The sequence below is a fragment of the Gymnogyps californianus genome, chromosome 19, assembly GCF_018139145.2.
Source record: "Gymnogyps californianus isolate 813 chromosome 19, ASM1813914v2, whole genome shotgun sequence".
NCBI classification, from domain to species: domain Eukaryota; kingdom Metazoa; phylum Chordata; class Aves; order Accipitriformes; family Cathartidae; genus Gymnogyps; species Gymnogyps californianus.
The window spans coordinates 8484330-8506020 of NC_059489.1; the positions used below are offsets into that span (position 1 = coordinate 8484330).

Sequence of the window (21691 nt, forward strand, 5' to 3'; positions counted from 1 at the left end):
CTGAACCCATCCACACTCCATCTAGCCTCACCTCTTATAGTCGTGCTTTTGCACATGCTATGTCTCTCACGAGGTGCCCCCCTGCAGAGGCTTACAGACATACTCCAGCTACGAGCACCAACGTAGAAGCAGGGGAGCAAGAATAGGGCTGTGTTAGGAGTTACAAGATGGAGCATTTTATCCGCAGGCTTCTGACACTTGAACGACAGCCCAAGAATCCTCTTAATCTTGCAACATATGACCCCAGAGGCTAAAGTGCATGGATGCTCAGTCATCTTATCAAAGCCTTGAACTGAACCAGCACTGTTTAGCCAGTCCTGTGCCACCCAGAGACTGGCAGCCAGCAGAGGTTAGTTGGGTTCAACACAAGTGACTGCAGGCAGGAAAAGCCATCAAAACTCACTGCCCTCAAAGCTAATCCGAATCTGAGTCGGAAAGTTAATTAGCCAGTTATGCCATCTTTATTTTTAGACCTGAGAAAAAGCACCCAGACAGCTCGTCTCTGGGCACACGGACAGGCATTGATAAATCACAGTTTTACCAACTGATAATTCACGCTCCTGACATTTCCCCAACTCCCATAATTACGCAGACGAGCAGAATCGAAGGGACTGGCGTGACACAGCAGGAGCTGCTGCAGAGCCCCAGCACCGCAGTGCGAGAACAGCCCTTTGTGGAGCACACATCAGACCTCCGATTGTGCCTGTGATCCAAGCACATGTGACAACAGGGGGAAGGGAGACAGCAGCCTGCTTTGTAACACTCTAGTCCACTGCCATAGTGCAGGCATTGACTATTCTACTGTAATTAATGCAGAGCTGCTTGGTTTAAAAAAATCTTGATCGAGTAGTCTCTACTCGCAAACGCATCTCTGCAGCAGAGGCAGTGGCGTTCTCTGCCACAGTGACGGAGATGGGACCCTACAGAAGCAGGTCTGTTATCTTTAGGCTGTCTGCCTTAATTTGAGGCAACAAGGAGAAAAGACATGGGATGAAACTGTACGTGCAGCAGTGAATAAGATTACAAGACAGAACAACAAAAACCTTAGAACAATGCAGAAGACAAATCAATGGGGTTAAGTGGATTAGCAGTGTGGCTATATCCATATTTTTAAGCTCGCACTCAACCCTTTTCCCTCCCTGCCCTGGGAAGAGATTTGGGTCTGATCCCTAGGTTAGCTAAGGTCACAACTTGTGGCTCTAGTCCAGCTTCTGGAGGAGCTTCTTTAGCCAAAGCGAACACTATGGTGCCACTCCACAAGGAAGACAGAACAAGCAATTGTCTTTCAGCAGTGCCTTAGCTGGGCGATGCAGTGAACCTGGGCTCAAGTCGGAAGTGATGGTCCCTGAGCTCTGCAACCCCTCTGCAAAGCAGCAGGTGCTGGAGGCCAAAAGCAGGGCTGTGGTCAGAGCTGTGAACATGCAGTGCAGCGTGTGAAGGGAGCAACAGTCTGCCCATACTTTCCTATTCTCTATATTCAAGAGCAGTGATGACCAATTAGTTGCGCAGTCCTCCTGACAAAGGAAGGATTTTCTTGTGCTAACAGAAGTGGGAAGCCACCCTATCATGTGGGAAGGCAGCAATAGAGCAAGATTCCCTTACACAGCAAATCTCTCTGCACCCAGGATTTAAAACCAAGATTTGTCACTCAGCTAAGAATTACAGGGATATTGCAAGCTGGAACAGGACCTCACCTGAGGCAGAATGATAGTCTTGGAGTTATCAGCCCACACCACTTCCACTTTACTGCTGACATCCACGCGAGCCACCTGTCCGACCGAAGGCTGTGGAAACAAGAGTAGTTTGTCAGTCCCTTTTCTTTCCCAGGCACGTCAGTGCAGAGCCAGGAAGGTTTTAAGAAACAGATATTCTGCAGTTAGAGACCCACCTAAAGCAATGATTGCAGCCTGCTGCAGAAGTGGCAGGAGTCCTGGGGTCCCATGCCAAGGGGGAGAAGAATCCTACAGATAGGGTTTCCATGAGAAACCCCACATCGCTGCCACGGAGATTGGGAAAATTCCTCCCCCCCGAAGGAGAGGAGGACCAGGAGGGCTGGTCTGGCAGCAGATCCTGACTTCTGATCAGGACCAGGGCCATTGCAGGGCTGTGGCCTTTCTGCAGGCAGCACCCCTGGGGCTGGGCCAGGAAGGGGACAGGACCTTGCCCTGAATCGGGGTGCCCTCTAGTGGGGTGCCAGCGGCCGGCCCCTGCGCTCCGACAGCCAGCATCAGGGGCTCACAGCAGCTTCTCCCAGCAGAGAGTGCAGGCGTGAACAGACAAGTCACAGTTGGCACAGGGTGTGCACAGTAAGTAGCATCTTGCACTGAAAGAAGGTTATTTAGGTCACCTGAGCAAGCTCAGATGTGTTTCATGCTGCTGAAACTAGAGCCACAATACGAGCCACACTGTACCTTTTAACCCTTTTTTAGGGCAGTAGTCTCAAAAGCTGGAGGTTTTCCCTGCACAGTAAGGAAGGCTGTTTCCTAGCAAAGAGTGTATCCTCTACAACATAAATTGTTCCCTCTTCCTCCTCCAGAGATCAATCAGCTCAACAAAATTAACGTGTGCATAACAACTCAGATGAAAACCAGAACCCCAGTCTTCTGTTGCCAAGTGAAACTGGTTTCATGACAAATCCACCTTCACTCTTGCTCAGGAGCCCACAGAATATCCTCATATTAGAAGTTACTCTGAAATCCTAAGCAAGAGTTTTATTAAAACCCCTCAGGCATATGTTCAAGTCTTGTCTCAACTTTGTTCTTGCTCTGCTATAGACTCTGTCACCAAGGTCAAAGGATTTCAAGGTTACATCTCCACCAGACTTAGAGATTTGGTATGTTACTCATGACAGCAGGAGACACTGATACAAAACTAGCAAGCTAGGGAGTTTAGGATGCCCACGTGGGGCCTAAGGCCCTCCTATTGACTCTTTCAAGTGTCTCCACTAATACCTGGTGACAATGTGGTCACACAACTGTGCCCAAAACCTACCTCATCTTCCTTAGCTGTGGCTCCGTCTGAGTTGCCAATGCGAATCACAATGTCAGTAGTGCGGAAGCGAAAGTCTGGATGATCAGCAATATCATACACACTCACATCCTCCTCCTCCCCGATCAGCTGCATCGGAGACAGAACACGAACATGTCAGCCCCAGGATGCTGCACTGTCCTTCAGAGCACACCTTCAACACTTGAAAGTACTTTGTGTTTATTTTGTCAATTTTCAGTTGCTCCAACAGCCTGCAAGGAGCTGCTAACGTCCCTTCTTGTCACCTCATCCTGCAGCACATTGTGGTACAACAATGAAAGGAAGCAGATATTCTGTCTCATCTGCTCACCCTCACCTTTACTTCAGGTTCCACATCACTACAATCAGGAGACACGCAAGAAAAACATTTTATTCCCTTCTGAACACCCAGATTTCTCAAAGCAGTTCTTTGGCGTCCAAAGGGTTAGAGTTTGCTTTTGAAATGATCCGAGGCAACAGGAAGTGTCTGATAAAAAAACCGTGTTAATTAATGGGAAACATCCTTCCTTTGATTTCTCCTGGAGGAAGAGAGCTAGGAGCCCACAAACAATGAGAAATGGGTAAAGTGCAGCACAACCCCAGGCCAGACTGATGTTCTGCTTCTGGATGTAAAGGGCCCTGCTCAGTTATGACAATGCGGTCTCCCATTCTAAAGGCAGAAAGCAGTACACCACATTTGTGTGGTTCGAGTCCCCCTCTCATCTCCAACTAGACTGTAGTCTATCAAGACTCTGCAAAATACAGTGTTCCTACAAGCCCTGAGAAAAAGGTTTTAGGCTGACTATAGGCAATAGTGCCTGGCAGAGGCAAGCAGGACAACATACGATAGATCGATTCTCTTTCCATGAACTAGCAAAGACATGGGAAGGAAAAATTCTTATAGGGAACTCAGGAAATCAACTGTCTGTGACAACTTCAGCAAAAATCTTCATCCATACCAGAGCCTGATGTTGACTATGGGATGTAAACCCTTTGCTTGGTCTTCACTGCCTTGCAGGCATCTACCAATATGAAGAAGTGATACCACCTCTAGCTAAGCCTCTCAGGCCCAAAAGCCCGTTACTGTTCCCACCCTCAAGGACAGACTCCACTGCAGAGCTGACTCCCAGGCTTATCTGTGTTTATCTGTGAAGCTTGTGCTGTTTTGTGGCTGCTTTCTCTTAGCTGGTTCCAACAGGCACTGGCTCCTGCACTTACCTCCACATCGTCTCCGCTGGATTTCAACTTGAACCACTTCACCACACAGGTACGGCCAATATGGTCACCAGACTGCACGACTCCATATAACCCGGGGTCCTGGGAGCTCTGAGCTTTTGGTCGCAATGGTAGGGAAGAAAATAGACAAGTTAAGTGGAAGAGCACAGACTTTGCACAGCAACTGAGGCTGTCAGCTCCCAAGCTCTCACAGCTGAAACCTTCCATTTGTGAATGGCATGAGGAAAAACAGTTCTTCCTACACAGTCAAAACTGTTCTCAGCTAACGAGTTGCATTTTAATGGGACATGGAGTGACAATAAAGATTATGTTGCATTGGACTGGGTGAACACATTCACTTTGGGATCACTTTTGAGCTCTGTCACCAAGATAGATAAAACACGCTGTCACGATAGTGCTCTGCTCTCCAAATTAGCTCCGCACCAAGACTGTCAGAGTTTCTGGACAGGCTGGCCAAGAGCTCCCTGAGAACAGCCCCGGCTGCCAAGCTCTTCATCTAGAAATGTGCCACCCACAACAGTTTTGCTCCTCTGGAAAAATGGACTGGACAAAGGTGGAAGACAGGCAGGGTGCAGGCAGGTATACATGCGCATATGCATGCATCAGGGATCCAACAGCATCGAAGCTGGGCCTGGACCACCTCTCTAGGCCGGGGCTGTTATCCAGCACACTGATATCCAGACATCTTTCAGATTTATCTGGCTGACAAGGATCCACCTCCTGGCATCCTTAGCAGGGGGACGCAAGCAACTGCGGGTATCCCAGACTGCTTGGAGAATATGTTTGACAGACAGAGGAATACAGATTCCCAGAGGCCAAACTAGAATGGTAGAGCTGGAGCTGATGGATAACTTCAGTTCCCACAAACTACGTCTAACCCACAAGACCAGTCAGACCATTGCTCATCAGAAACGGCCACGCAAAACAGCATCTTTTTTTGCTAAGCCAGCTTTCCCTCTTCCCAACCTGACAATACCTTGTGCTCCCCACTGTTGAGGGTCTACCCCTGCTAAAAAAGAAGAGGAGCTGAGAGCCAGACGGTGTGCCATCAATATTTCATATCCAAAAGCTGTAAGTCTCCTTAAACTTGTACCATGACCCTCACTAGCGTCACCAATTGGTTTGGTGAAGAAAAGGGATGCAAGAAGATGCCTCTGGATCCCAAAACCCTTCAAGAAAACAATGGAGGGTCATGATAGACAAGCTATACAGAGAAAGCAGCCTGAGGCAAGCTGTTCATTTCTCCCCTCATTCTGCGAGAGAGCTCACAGCCATTTGCACTTCCAAGGAGAAGGTGGGCCACCTCTACTCTACAGAAATACTGAGAGTCCTAGCTTTGCTCCCTGGCATTTTTTCCTTCCACATCTTGCCTGTTGTCATAGTTCAACTTTGGTAGTTAAATAATGGCTCTCTGCTGATGTTCATGTTAAGTCAGCTAAATCACTGTCTGTCTCTTGTTAGGCTCTTGTGCCTACCTCCAGTGAGTACTACTAACAGCTACCGTAAAAAGGGCTACAATGTACATTAGGAGATCCAGATTGAAGAATACTTTGCAATTAAGAGCATGTTTGTTCCCTGAGTGCATTGTTTTGACACCCAATACCTCTTTTGTCCACCACAAAATCCCCAGGGCAGAACTCGTTGTTGTCCAGATGATGGACTGGAATCAGCTCATTGGAGCGAATGTTTGTCTCCACAGTGCCATCCTGCCACATCACGTCAGCTGAAGTCATCGTGGTCACCACTTCTACAGCAACCCTGGGAACACAGAAAGGCAACACATTACCAGAAGGAACGTGCATGAGCACAACCAGAACGTGATGCTGCCAACATCAGGAATCAAGATGGATCTCAGCAACACAAAGGTACACATATCAGCAGGCTGGGAAGCAAGTCAGGAAACCCCATCCAGTCCCACGGGAAGCAGCTAAACAGCAGGCTTTGTTTTGACGGGTTCTCAATCACTGCAGATGTTACACTGCTGCAAGTCTATATTGCAGGAGGACTTACTTTCCAGGGAGCTGATGCTGAGCTTACTTTTATTCCTAATGGAGCAAATTAACATCTACCAGCACCCACTTTCTACCCCTGGCAGAAGCACAACAGGAGCTTCAAATACTACGAAACTTAAGATCTTCTCCACTGAAGCACCTTCTAGCCTGGCAGCTCTGAGGAGTCTTTGAAGCTAGGAGCATGGGACTGGAAAGGAAAGATAAAGCAGCATCCATCTTAGCCCTTCCAGAAAGAACAAAAAAACCCCCAAAGAGGCAACATATTGAATGTGGGTAAAGCAAAAGGATTTTGTTTAAAAGAGACAAGTCTCCTTCCCAGCTGTTCAAACACATATATGTGTGTGTCTGCAGCTCAGAAATGAAACCCAAACATGCAACAATGGACCACATGCTGGTACTCCGCTGTGGAGCTTGACATAGTTGCTTGAAGAGGCAAGTCGCTTGGGGGCAGGAGGAATGGAGCTGCAGTCTAGCTGGACAGGCTCTTCTAATGAGCCCTCCACCATTTTCATGTCTCCTACAGCACAGAACAAATTGAATCCCATGCCGATTTTAAATTTTGTACTTTGCTGGCCAGGCCTTCCAGACATAACACAAGTGCTGCATTTATGTTGGTTTCGAGTCAAACCATAAAGAAGATACAATAGGCAAATACAACTGTTTTCCTCCAGCACTGTTTTTATGAATGTCAGAAATATTGTTAAGTAGAAATAATACGAAGTTTCTAGTAGGGCCAGCACTCAACAGCAGAAATTATCAGAGAAGGAAGTCTGTAACAGCTCAAGTGTGGTGGGTGACATGCCAACAGATGGTTCCTTGGTGGAAGTGGGGGCATGTGTAGCTGAGGACGGGAGAGTGGAAAGGCAGGCCACCCAAAGAAATGATACAGTCCTGTCTGCAGCACAGTTTACGCAGCTTCACAAACAAAAAATCACGACTTGACATTAATAAAAATCCCTGTATATCCTCACTAAAAAATAACCAGAGGTCTATGTGCTGCCCAGAGAGCTGCAGCAGGTCACTAAATGATGGTAAAGCCACATGCTGAGCTGGCCCCCTGCAGTCAGAGATGCCCATGAACTGACACATCAGATCTGGTGACTAACTGCCGCAAGCCCATCCACTTTGCATTTCTCAGCAGTGCTTGGCAGCACACCTCCTGATGGTCTCACCAGCTTCATCTGAATATTCAAACAGTGAAGACCCCTCATACTGAGCTGTGACCAGCTGCCACATACGCCCTTTAAAGTATCAGCTAGGGTTTCACATTCTGTGCTTAAAAACCTGTATTTCTTATTCTCTGTGACATGGGCATCTCTGCAAAGTGTTCCAACATCTGATCCCTGCATTTCCTTGTACGGAGCTGCCCAGATCCAGCACAGGAATCTCTCGGTGTTGTCACAGGGATTTCTCCCCACTGCCTGTATGGTGCAGAAAGCTACCAGGTTTACTAGCTAAGCTCTCCTTAGCAAAGCCTTTAGTGAAGTAGAGGCACTCAGCAGGAGGGCAAGAAGTGAAAAGCGAACTCAGAATCAGTTCCCAGGCACTCTATCATGCACTCCCACTTTTTTCCTTTCACTCAAATACTGCTCTGCTCATGTTTGTGACCTTCAAATCCCATTTCTCCAAAACCCACAAGGACTAAAGCAACAACTATCCTTGCATACACGCAAAGCTAAAATACCCAAACAAAACGTGAATGAAGTTCATGGCATTCTGAAACTACTGGATCCCTTGAATCCTGATAATGTCACCTTTGTGGGAGGATTCTCACATACTATCTGCACTAGTTAGTTGTACACAGATCCTGCATAAGAAATTAAGTAGCCCAGGGAAGCCAGCAAGACAGGCTAGCCAGCTGTCAGATGTCCTTGCATCCCCTGAAAACAGTTTAAACATTCTCAAGTTAGGTAAAAGGTAAAAGCTGCTGAGATCCAGTTTTATCTAGAAATGGGCAGATACACGCAATGCTCTCTCCCCCAAGCTACTGAAATCAATTCCTCTAAGGCTCTCAAGGAGTGCACTGTGTTCATTAAAAAACCAATAAAAAGTATGCTGCTGGCAAAAGTTGCAGATCTCTCTCCAGAGCAGGATAAGGATAACAGAGACCACTGCAGCGCGAATCCCTGCCAGCACAGACCTCTGTGCTGATCTGGAGACAGCTCTCTGAGGATAAGCTGTCCATTCCTGCTAGCATGGTCTATCCTCAGCCTCTCTGCAGAAGCTGCCAATGAGGTAACCAATTAGTGTCATATTTAAGCTGTATGATCTTTATTCACCTGCCTCTTCTCTGCGTACAGAGTCTAGCGCAGCACAGATACTCTGTCAATGCCCTGAGGCATAGCTGAAATAGAACGGCATCAGTGTCACGTCACGTGGCCCCAGTCTCATCAGAAGCTGGACTGAGACCAAGCTGATTTCACACAGGCCACTACACAGTCATCACAAGATAATTGCTGTTGGTTACTACCAAGCGGTGTCCTAACATGAGGCATACCATCATCCTCCACTCAAGCTAGAGAGGTGGTTTACATCTGAGAACTTTGACAAAGGAGATTTTGGCAAGTACACCTGGGTTTGGAAACCCAACTCACCTGTCTCCTGGCTTAAACTCTCGTGAAATCTTGGTCTTCTTCTTCTTGTGCTTCCGCTTCAAGTTTTTGATGGAAAGAGGGATGCTCTTCTTGCGGCCAGTGCCACTGCCACTCTGGGACGAGGCAGTGGAGCTAGCAGAAGAGGTGACAGAGCTAGTGTCATCAGTGTCATCAGCTGCCTCATCATCAGCATCTTGCTCCATGGACTGAAGCCGGTAGTCGGACGATCCTTCGTCTTTCAGCAGAAAGGGAGGCTGCTGCTGTCGCGCTGCTGCTCCCCCCTTCTCCTTCCCTGTTTCTTCAGGCTGCTCCTCCTTTCTCTCCCCAGGACTCAGTGCACTGTTGGAAGAGTCATCCAGCTCACACTTTGACCCAGGCTTAAGCTCTTCTGATTTTTGGTCAGCAGCTGCAGCAGACTCTTTGTCAGTGGTTTCACTGGTACCCTGAGACTCCGGGGAGCACGACATGATCTTCACTATCTGCTTCTTCAGCAGCCGCCTCACCTACAGAAAGCAGACCTGGGTCAGACAATATGCCTGTACACTCAGCAAGCTGCCAGCCAACCTGGGGAATGGTTAGCTTTGTACACAGAGGCCACGGGCACCCCACGGGCCTCTGCACATTTCACCTGCACCAGAGTATTCTGCAAACCAGCATCTCACCACTGTTCTACTCAGGAGCAGCACTGGACTAATCCAAGAAAAGCAAGCTTTGCTCCTTAAGGCTATTTTAAGGATGTTCTGAACTTTTTGTTATGGAAGGTCACAAGAGGCTGCACAAACTAATCTATGTAACAGACACAGCTATGCAGGGAGGTCACCATCCACACTGATGATATCCTGTTATTCTAGGAACACTGCTCCTCTACAGCCAGCATGTAGAAATCATAGCATGACTCATTTGGCCTAGGAAGCAAAGACTTCTTTCTTGTCTCACTGTAGCAAGGATTTAACTGCACAGTTCAGCTCCACACGAAACCTGAGGTCATGCTAATGAAAACAACATGTGTCTAAGTCCCAGCTGTCAGAGCACACCAGCTCTGACACAGCTTGACCCCTGCAAGGTGACACCTCTATGTTCAAGGTCCTGTCCATGTTTTCTCGTGGCATTAGCTGCATGCTTCACCCAGTGCAGTCAGACTGCTGTACAAGGTGACTTCGCTGCTGGCAACGACAAGCCATTACTCTTTACAACCACTTCAGGAGTCACATTTCAAACCACATGACTACCAGGAAGATTTCTGCTTTAAAAGCCACAGCGACCAGAAATGCTTAGAGAAGTCAATGCCTCCCTCGACCCCTCAACTCACCTTTTTGGCAACTGATCCTTCACCCAGGACACAGTTCCTCTCAGGGCATTCACAGGTGATTTTTGCAGGTTCCACTTTGTCCGGGAACACATAGAGGCACCTTTCCCCGAGCTGCCTTTGGGCATGGTCAAAGCACCCCAGACGCTTTACTCTGGTAGAACAGGATGACAGCCATGAGCGAAGTGCAAAACCAGTAACAGAACCTAGCAGTGACCAGGGCCTTCACAAGGCTGGCGTGACCTCATGCCAACGGCACTTCTTCTGGGGTGGCAGAAGCTAACACCAAACCAAATCTTTTCCAGGCGCACAATTCTAAAGGAAGAGTGGGAATCCCACCAGGGACTGGGTGGGGATACAAAGGGTTTGGGTGGGACACAGTCACTCCTCTCCCTCTAGCTCCCCCTCCCAGAGACAGCTGCCAAGAGACATTTGAAGCTGGCATTGATTTATTTTGCTGTCATCCGAGAGGCTCCTCTCCTCCAGCTTCCTTGTGAGCTCCAGGCAGGAACTACACTGCATTGTGCTATCACTCATCTGACTTTTCTTTCCGAGTTTTGTCCAGCCCATTTTTGCAGCTGCAGCCTGCAGAGGGCACCAGATGCTCCCTCAGCACCGCCTGGGTCCAGAGCAGGACACCTCAGCTGCCTCCTGCACGCACACAGTTAAAACACGCAGCCTGCTCCAGACACAAGCCGAAGGACAAGGGAAGAAGTGAGCTGTTGCCAGACACCACTTTCCTCTATGCACTTGTCAGCTGGAGAGTACTTGGAGAGGATTGGTGGGATGCTAGCTCCTGTGTTGGTAACTCAAGTGTCTGCTAAACTAATTTGGAAGCTATTCTCTCACATTTTTGAAGCTCTGGAATATACAGGCATACAACAAGAAGAAGAACCCACTGGAAACAGCAGCATTGTGTCTAATCAGTTGGTAGGCATGTCGCCCATAGTCTGTGCAGGCCCTGGGTGCTGGGAGTGAAAAAGGGGTTTTCAGTTTCTCTCACCTGGACAGGTTCTCCTGGCTGATCACCGAGGGAGGAGGGCTCACACTGTCAGTACCTCCAGGACAGAAGCTTTTAGTGATCCAAGTAACCTTTAGTTCTACCACCTGTACCTACAATGTAAAGAGAGAGAAGGCAATTTAATTTTTCAGAGGCTTTCCTAGACCAGTGTCTAGTGTTTATGCACAGGAAAGTGGCAAACCTGCTTTTATCATTTAAGATGGCCAAGTGCAGTTTCACCACATCCAGGACCACTACAGTGCTCCCACAGCATGGCTCTTGGCAACACCGAGAGCTTCTACAGTTTTTAACTTCAAGAAGGATGACATCTGGCTTGGGAAGGAAGCTATAGTACATACAAATCAGCGGTCCAATGTCACAAAGAGACATGCTAATGGACTTGGAGCTGCTCCCTCTTTCAGCAAAGAGTCAGCAACATTTCTCCCTTTTTGGATAGCATGCAACATTAAGTTTCAATAGAAGACGTGCTTCTACTACCCTAATGATCAATGGTACTGGCCTCTAAGTGTATTGGCACGCTATCACCTTACAGGGTGCCGGCAGGGACCCTTGGGAGGAAAAGCCAAACCACGCTCAAAAGTCCTGTCAGTCCACAATGAGAAATTTGTCACCTCAGAACACCACAGCCACAGCGCATTTGCTCTTAGAAGGTTACCATGGCAAGCTGACTCTGCTCCAAAACACCAGCCAGGGACAGTTCTGTGCAGAAGGTGGCCGTGTGTCAGCTTGCCAGTCCTTACCTCTTCCACCACCACTCTGAACTTGCTCTTTGTGCTCAGAACAGGCTTCACACCCGAGAGCCACTGCACACTGGAGAAGACTTTAGAAGGCCCAATGAGGACTTGCCCAGGATAAAAGCCGTATGAATCATCAAAGAAGAGACCCTGTGGGGGAAAGGGAGGGGGAAAAAACAGCATAAAGGACTCCTAAGATTTAAGATTCCAGCATTTCTCTTCTCTCATTTGTGATCAGTAAGATTAACCATAAAGGTAAAGTCTGCAAGTTGCCCATCTTCTAAAGCTCATTCCTCTCCTGAAGTCAGCCCAGCAGTTCCTATAGCAACCCGCTCTGTCACACATCCGAACAGGACTGACTCAGTGGGGGAGAAGCAAAGGTACTTGCAAGAGACAAAAGATGCATCTTTCCACACAAACGATCTCAGTAACAAGGTAGCCAAGGTGGGCTGAGTCCTGGGCAAGGACACCCATCTTTTTTCCATGCTCTAATTCAAGCACCTACAGCTTTCAGAGCCAGAGGATGCCTGCCTTCACTCCTCTGCTCATCAAATTAAGTTTGTAAGTATTATTCCTGTCTTAGGTAGATTAGTTAATATGATGATTCTTTGAAAACAAAACAGGACGGTAAACACGGTTGCTCTCCTAGAGCTCTTTCCCACTGATATAAAGCGTGACTTGATGAGCTAAAGATTCAGAATGTGGGGGTGGACAGAGCAGTTTCGGGTAGATAAAATACTGAGCACAAAACCTTATCAAGTCTTGTAATTTGTCAGAAAGGATAAGAGCAGTGCGACAAGATCTAAGTCAGGTAAGTATCTAACACACAGCAATTCTGAGTACGGGATCAAGAGTAACACTGGAGATAACTCATGTTTCAGACCAAACCGCAAGTCTCCAGTGGACTATGTACACTTTAAAGGCAGCCTGACTCAAAACAAGATATCTCAAGACTGGGTAACCAGAAGCTGGATGCTGCCACAACATCCATTTAGCAAGCGGAAAACATACTGCACAACCTAAAGTAGCAGAGACTAAGATACTGGAGAGTATCCAGCAACAGACCACTCCTTTTCTGTACAGAACAAGAAAACCACAGCAGCACATCCTATTAAACTGATATTCCATTTACTCTTGAAGAAACAGGCATCAAATTTTAACAGAAGTGCAGTTTTAGATGAAAGGGACCTTTGCTTTGAAGGCTGGGAAGGATAAGGGCTGACTGCATCACTAGTTCCTAAGAATTACACAGCATTCTCAGTCAACTCCCAATACTGCTGCCAGGAGGGCAGCGAGGCCTTACTGATGCTGTTTGGAAGAACAAGCAAGCTGTCATCAGCCTTTGAAGGTGAGAGGTTAGATCCCATCATCACACACGGAACTATGTTTTACCCAAAAGCTAGCAAAACCTTCGCCCCACGTGATCTGGAAAATGCCGGTATGGTGGCAGGTCTCCATTCAGAGATGGACTCCATTCAAATGCAATGGACTACAGCAACAAGAGAGACAGTACTTTACGTGATCTGGAAACATGCTTCTAGCAGAACACCTTTCAAACAATATGCCCTTTTCCAGAAGAGGAACAATTTTGAAAGCATTAAATAGAGTAAGAGCCTTTTCAAGCATGTACAGATATAATGAGCAGTGAACTGCCTTGACATCGGCCATCTGACTGCATGTTATGCAAGTTGTTTGCAAAGAAAACAGTTGGATACACTAATTGTAATACCTCCTCAAACCCTCCTCATTAGATTACCTTTAAGCTACATCCTGTTGCACTTACTTCAAGTGAAGACCTAGTGAAGTGTTTTTCATCTGTGATGCATCATTTAATTTTTAGGATTAATAAGTGTCCATAGTTTTGCCTTCTCCCTCCCTCCTGCACAAAAAGCTTACAAGATGAAGTTGATCAAAAAGACTCTCAGGAGAACCAGAAGCTCACCGAGTCACTGACGTGAGGACAAACGTCATACAGCTTGGCTCCATCTTCTGTGCTCATAGAACACCTGGAAAACAGACAAGAGACACGGTCGCATTTCCAGAGCCATACACCTCAAAAGCAAACAGCACCAAATTAACTGACACTGCCTGAGCGGGTCTGTCCATATGCTCAGCAGTATATGACTGAGCCTTTATGGTCCAGAGCAAAACTGGTTACAGACAAGCTATAAAAGCACTGCCTGGTATCTAAAGGTTCCATTCAGCATGTAAAAAGAATAATTGAGTAATATGCAGGGTGCTGGACGAGATTTGTCTGCTGCAAAGGTCCCATTTGTTATTCATACCGATGCTGGAACCTAAAGGCAATTTGGGTATACTTGCTTCAGTAATAGCTTCATTTCCAGAGTGAGTTCTGGTGGGATTTCAAATGATTCGTTAGGAAGAGATTTTGAAAACAGTTATGTAGTGTCATGGTTTAACCCCAGCCAGCAACTAAGCACCATGCAGCCACTCACTCCCCCCTATCCGATGGGATGGTGGAGAGAATTGGCAAAAAAGTAAAACTCATGGGTTGAGATAAAGACAGTTTAATAGGACAGAAAGGAAGAAAATAATAAGAATTAGAATGTACAAAACAGGTGATGCACAACACAATTGCTCACCACTCGCCGACCAATGCCCAGTTAGTTATCGAGCGGCGATCCGCCCCTCCCGGCCAACTCCCCCCAGTTTATATACTGGGCATGATGTCATATAGTATGGAATATCCCTTTGGCCAGTTTGGGTCAGCTGTCCTGGCTGTGTCCCCTCCCAACTTCTTGTGCCCCTCCAGCCTTCTTGCTGGCTGGGCATGAGAAGCTGAAAAATCCTTGACTTAGTATAAACACTACTTAGCAACAACTGAAACATCGGTGTGTTATCGACATTATTCTCCACTAAATCCAAAATAAAACACTATACCAGCTATTCGGAAGAAAATTAACTCTACTCCAACTGAAACCAGGACACATAGCTATGCGTGAACTGGTAACAGATACCAAGCAAGGTTTTAAATTGCACCAGTAACTGCAGGCGATACAGATAGAGAAGCAAAGCTATTTGTCACTCCCAGTTTAACATATGCGTAAGAGCCTTCCAGCCTAGGTTAACTGAACACTAAAACAATCAAAAACACAGATGCATCCACAAATCATCTGTTATAGCTCTCGCATTACTCGCTTCTCTCAGAGCTGGCTGCAGGATTGTGGTTTGTTTTTTTTTTTTTTAATCATCAATGTCAACACTCAATTTACAAGACAGATGGGTTATTCCCCAGCTGCCAGGCCCATAAGCCTCTTGGCCCTCCACTGGTTCCTTCCTTCCCTTGCATCAATAAAAAAAGTTCGTTGGACAAGACAGGCCTCAGTAACAGAGTGAATGCAGTGACTTCACAGGGGTTTAGGCTCAAGTAACTGTCCGACATGCATAAGGAACAGAATTCAGATCCTTTTGCTGGCTTTGCAGAAATAAGTTAACCAGATATTCCTTTCAATATCTCTGGTTAAATCTCTCTCTAGAGATATGACTTTGGATTACGTCTTCATTGAAAAAACATTCCTAATACAGTTGCAAATAACAGTGAAAAAGCAAAGCTGTTCAATTTTGGGCAGCTTTTTCATCTTTGATAAAAAAGACTAGCTTGCAAGTTTCTACACTTTCAGAGACCTTTTTTAAAGGTAAGAATCCTCCTTGCATCTCAGTGAAGTTATGCTCTCCTACTGAGAAAAGGTCTGGAATAGGGATCCATCTTAAACAGCTACTTTTCCAGAGAAGTACAGTTTAAAGACCAACATGCTCTAGTTCTGGAGCACTGATCTGCTGGGATTGAAAAAAATTGTCACCTTTCAGACAACAGCTTTTCCAGAGCATGACCAATGAATCTCAATGTTTTCAGATGTATTCTTACTCTACATCTGAAGATAACACAAGCAGATAACTTATCAGTATGTGAATGAAGCCCAGCCTGTTTCTAGTTCTCATAAAAAAGATCAGGATTGTGAAAGCCAAGGGGTACAGTGTTCAACAGAAAGAAGTACCTGGCTCCATTGGAAAGCTTGAGGATGACCTGGTTCTTCAAATCATAGACCTTGCCCAGCCAGCAGTCATAGGCTATGTAGTCACCATACATGAAAGGCTATGAAGAAAACAGGAAACAAAACCTTATAAATATCAACCCTTGTACTTTGAGCCATCAAGTAAGTCCTCGCACCATACAGACTAGATAGCAATCTCAAAGGAAATTATGACAGCAACTGCAGATCTCGCTGTAAACTGGAATCAAGGTACATCAAAGAGTTTGCTTGACAGTCAGCACATAGCCTGGATTCTCCAGTTAAACAGCTCGGGCTCTCTCAGTCACATGTCCTGTTCTGTTCAAGAGGTGCTCTGCAAAGTAGAGGCATACTCGCACTTGCCTTCAGTTAATATTAACAATTAATTTTTATCACTGAGACTAATTTTCCATCTCAGAGAAGCTTGTATCCCACTGCCTTTCCACAGGCTGTTTCTTGAGAAGGGTTGTGACACTCCTGCTCTTCACTCCCAAATTATCTTTTTCTCAGAGGAAAAGAATGATGAAATCCTATCCCACCTGGTGTCTGGAAATCACCCACCCACTCAGGAGGGAGAATCAGATATGTTTCAGACTGTTCCAGTTCAACAGAAAGATGCTCGACTCATCTCAGCATTTTTATAGTCTGTTTAAACAGTAATGATTTTGCAGCTCAAAAGCTCTGTGCCGCTGCCATGGGGCTGCCCCAATCAGGTTGTCACACCAGCCCATCTCAATGCAGAAGTTCTCACACAATTTAATGTCAACCTAGTCCTTCAATTCCATTTGGTCTCAGCCATGTGATCAGAAACACAGAACAGATGGGGATATGAGGTGACGCTGCATCATCTTCATCCAGGGAGGATGCTTGCAGAAAGTTTAAAATAAAACCAAACTGCAGATGCATCTTGCACAATATGGATACTTCCCGTGCATATGTTACTTGAAATACAGCAGCATCCCTCCAAACCACCAAGCCCTGGCTCCCACATGTATTTTGGCTGCGTTCTCACCCAGATATGTTGCAGGTCTTTGCTGTTGACAGGGTAGAGGATGCAGTTGGTTCCTACCAGCTTCACAGCACACTCTATGTTGACATCAATTACAGTTCCACACTGGCTGTCCTGAAAACGCAAAAAAAGAGAAAAAGGGTTTATCACCTAGGGAAGGTCCTACATACACACGTACGTGCTCTGTGTGCAAATCAGAACTGCAGAGACAAACTTTCAGGACTAAACCCCTTCTTACCCTTCAGGCCCTCGTTCTGAAGCGGCATTTCACATGACCCTAAGACAACTCAGAAGGCGAGATCACTATTAAAGACCTGTAGTGTTTTCTTCCCAGTTAAAATTCGCAATGGCTGCTAAAGCAGCAGCCCAGAAACTCCTGCATCTGGTCAAATAAGACCACACTATGCCAGGTGATTAGTATTTACTTGCTTTAAAATCTGCCTGGCTCCTTGGTTTATTCAACTGAGCAGATCTCTGCAACTCGATAGGACCATCCTGCAGGTACTGCCCCGAGTCAAAGGCAGGGTAGATCATCAATCCCAGAACAAAAGAAATTCTTTAAAGCTATCTGTGACTTCTCATGTAAAGCTTGATTTTGCAGGACATTATAAATGGTCTTCACTTGCTGCCATACTAAAAAAAAAAATCTGGCACCTTTAGTCAGATTTCAAGCCAGATAATTTACAGTTGGTCCAATTACGAGATGGTTGTCATTATCTCCCTCACTTTTTAGCAAAGTTTTAATCTTTTTTGTCCCCAAGAAAATAACGCATGCTGTCAAGAGCCTTCTGGGGATAGTTTGGCAGGGAGCACACAATATGCATGTTGCTCACACATATGGTGGAGGCCTGCAAGGAAGGGCTGCTAACCCAAACACTGTCAAATGCAGCAGCTGCCCTGGCCTCCTGACAGCTGGGACAATCGATACTCTTATTTATTAAAGACCACAAGTCCATTATAAAAGCTGACTGAGGGCCAGCATGACAAATGCCCTGGGATCAGCAACTTCTGAAGCTGTCCTGATTTCAAACATCAAGGTCTCTGCTCCAACAGGACTTGAGCGTAACACTCGAAGGGCTTATACCCTGTGAGAAGTGGATTTGTTTGCTCAGTCCAATTATAAACATACTGTTCTTTCGACCACATTAAATATTTATTCAAGGCTTTCACTCAGAGCCCTGGGCAGCCCTTTTGGGAGTTCAGGAGTTTGCTGGTGCTCAACTCATCCACTCTCATCTTGGGGATTGGTAGTTAGAGCAAAGACACCCTACAGACACCTGCAGTCCAGGATAATTCCTGGACAGACTGCTCAGCCCATTTGGCTGGCTTGCTTTCCATCTGCCTGCTGCAAGTCCTCTTCCTCACATCACACAAACCCTGTGCTCCACAGCCCCCCCGGCTCCCAAGGAGGCGGCGATGAGGAGAGTGGGTCCTACCCCATGCATTGCCCATGCATAGCTGTGCCAGCATGGCCAGGAGGGCTGGGAGAGCCAGGCTGGCAGAGCCCAAAGCAGTAGGGGCTCATTCCCTCCCGCTGCTCCACATGTCACTCCCATTTCTTTCTAGAAAGGCTGGGAAGCAAAGGGAGCCTTTCCCAGCTATAGCTCCATCATGACAGACAGCAGCTTAGCCTAATGTAGCTTGCAGCCTGCACAGGCTGCCAGGAAAGAGCCCAGCAGAGCTGTACCGTAACTCTCACCTGAAAAGGGTTTGCCAGAACTACACCGGATTCACAACAGCCGCTGCCAGCACGATTCGAGCCGTAGGATGAGCAAGGCCTGCTCAGAAGTGGCACCCGCTCAAACCCACAACTTCTGTAGGCTAGAGCACAGCCACCTACCCTGCTTTTCCTCCAGATTAAGCTAAACTAAGTATGCCCAGTCCATCCTCTGCCCACGCTTTGCAGTTCAGGCCCTGCGTTTTAGATTGCTTAGTAGTCAGAACCAAAAAACCCTCAAGAAACAAATTCCTTGCCCTACACTGTGCACTTCAGCATTAATTTTTGCTTTATCATTAGCCAACATGACAGCGGCTCCAAGACATGATACAATCCAATACCTGCGGTTTCTGTGGATCATCTTCTCTGAGCCTAAACTCCCCCTTTTACTGATGGTGAAAGAATAACAAGCAATAAAACTAGGACTGGGGCGACTGACGTACACCAACACCCTCTGCCCATTCTCTAAGTGACAGCTTCCCCATGGAGAAGGTGCCTGGACCACCCTACAAGCCTGCCTCCCATCTAACACAGTTGGGTGCTATTAGTCATGGGCAAGAGCCCCAGGTTTAGTTCAGCTTGCTTCTCCTTCCAGTTGCAAAATGCTTGAGCGAGCACAAAGTGCTGTCTGTGGTTAAGAAAGCAGAGATCAATGTTCTGAGCAGCTCCAGGGCTGTTGAGTCACAGCTCTCCTCCCTCACCTGCCACTGAACCTTTGTTTATTACGAGTTTATTTCACTGTCACATGAAACATTAGCCTGCGACAGGGGAGGCAGATTTGCAGGCTGAAGAGCTGCTGAATCACTCCATGAGATTATAGCAGTGCTCAGCAATGCAGTCCTGGAGCGAGAAGTTGCCAACTTGTCTCTTGTCTTCCACAGCAGGTCTACAGTCGGAGCGTGGCTCCCCACCAGCCTGCTTGAATACAACTGTCCTGTCCTGCTCATTAGATGCCCCCATTAAAGGAGGGGCCAAATGAAATGAGCTGACATTTCACAGTTCTGTTACAAAAATCAATTTCCATCAACCCCAACAGCAGAACTGGAAAAGGGAGGTGACTGATCTTCATTAGAAGAGTTGATGGGTTCAAGCCCAACTCACACCAGAATTAAGTGCACTCCCTAGACTTTCTTCCTGCATCTTCTGATGCATCTGTACCCTGATGGCATGCACCACAACGGAGATACTGAATATTTAAGCAGTGAATGGATGGAGAAGTGACTCTTCTCCTTCCCCAGAGACAAGGCTTTAAGGCAGACCAGCAAAATCCCATCTGAGAGAACAGCAGCTCAGCAAGCATAGGCTTCAATCCCGTATCTTCCACCTCCCATCCTTCTACTCTTCCCTCAACACTCTCTTTTCTAATAAGGGGATCTTTACACCACCCCCTCATTCCTTTATTTAAAAGGGACAGCATAGCCCAGCACCCTTTGAAGCAAGAAAATCCAGGTGTCTGACAGATTGCAGGCCTACTTCTAATCTTTCCCCAAATTAGCGTATCACCTGGAAAAAATGAACTCTGCCACTTTCACCACTTCTCATCCAGCTGGATTAGACTTACAGGCCCAACAGCATTCAGAGAAAGTGATCTCATTTTATGCATTACCCCCTGAAGCAGTCTTTCCCCACACTCAGTGCTCGATGAGAAGCACATGAATTTGAGTCAGCTCTCTTCTCTTGAGGAACAGAGGATTTCGAGTCCTTCCCGCTCAAGGTTAAAAACAAGCCCTAAGAGAGTGTGGTGAATACAGAATAAGTTCCACATTGTGCATTTGCCAGGCCAACTGGTGCAGGGCAACCATCCCACATTCTGAATTTGGCAGGCTGACACTTGCAGATTTTCTATTTTAAATGCTCTTATAATTTTTGGAATATATCTGATTAACAAGTGAAGGTTTTCTTTGGGATAGAAGGGGTTTGTTTCCTTTACCACTGACATTTAAAACATACTTGAGGGTCATGTGAAATATAAGTCATCTTCAGATTTGCTATGCCTTTGAATAGAGAGAAGAAATTGAGTTATACCCTCACCATTCCATCAATTAAAAAAATGAAGTTATCAGCCACTAGTACAAATGGTCAAGCAAAAAGCGGTGTTTAAACATGCAAACAGACAATAAACGACTGTGCAAAACAACTGCTGGGTAGTGTATCTACCAATACACATGCAGCAAGCCAGAGAAGCCAATTTCTCCTCAGATAAGTATGGAAATTGCAAACAAAAGCAGCACATCCATGTTTGCCAAGAGGAGAACAACTTGCTGTCCTGAAAGCTTAAAATTACTTTAAGAAGCATTGGAGAACAAACAGTTGAGAGGCAGGACTCAAAGCATCCCTCTGAGAGAAGGATATACTACAGAGTCCAGCTGTGCCAGGTACAACGGCGTGAACAGCTGATATTTCCATTTGCTAGCTCTTCATTGTTCTGGATTGAAATGCTTTCCTAAAGCTGCAGTTTTAGTAAGATATGTTGACTCCAAATTTCCATTTCAAACAACAATTAAATTTCTTACAGAAATATTTTGTTTCAGCATTTTTCAAATTACCCTTCAAGTTTTTCCTCCCTTTTCTTTGGAACATTCTGTGAAAAAGGGGTGGGTTTACTTTTTAATTGACAAAAAAGGCTTTATTTAAAAAAACAAAACACCCAGGTCAGAGAATGGCCTTCCCCATCCCTGCACCAGGCTGCACACCATGTGGTGCAACTGCAGCAGTTAGTGGCCAGCTGCCTGCTTCATCACAACCTTGGTAGCCACATTGCTGGCAGCAAGTCAAGAGAAGATACAGGCGTGCACATGGCAGGCCATATGGCTCGGGGTTAGAGGTTAGGTGTGAGCAAGAGCAAGAAATTGCCAACCTAGCTAAGCTCCTAGAGACCACATCTCATCTGATAATCAATACTGAACAACTTTCCCAGTATTTCCTACACAAAAAACCAAATTCACACACCTCTGACAAGCGCAAATGCTGTACAACTACAACAGAATGACTAGGACTTAAAATAGTACCCAGAAGGAGTAAAGGT

General features: G+C 46.4%; 1 protein-coding gene across 1 annotated transcript in view; it reads right to left on the minus strand.

Annotated features, from left to right (window-relative positions):
• Positions 1-21691, minus strand: part of UBE2O (ubiquitin conjugating enzyme E2 O) — a 67089-nt gene that overhangs the window by 9500 nt on the left and 35898 nt on the right. Inside the window, 11 exon segments of the mRNA XM_050908289.1 lie at positions 1695-1784; positions 2992-3117; positions 4225-4337; positions 5846-6000; positions 8849-9351; positions 10158-10308; positions 11158-11267; positions 11916-12059; positions 13852-13915; positions 15926-16023; positions 16953-17063. Of these exon segments, the coding sequence (XP_050764246.1) occupies positions 1695-1784; positions 2992-3117; positions 4225-4337; positions 5846-6000; positions 8849-9351; positions 10158-10308; positions 11158-11267; positions 11916-12059; positions 13852-13915; positions 15926-16023; positions 16953-17063 (1665 nt within the window).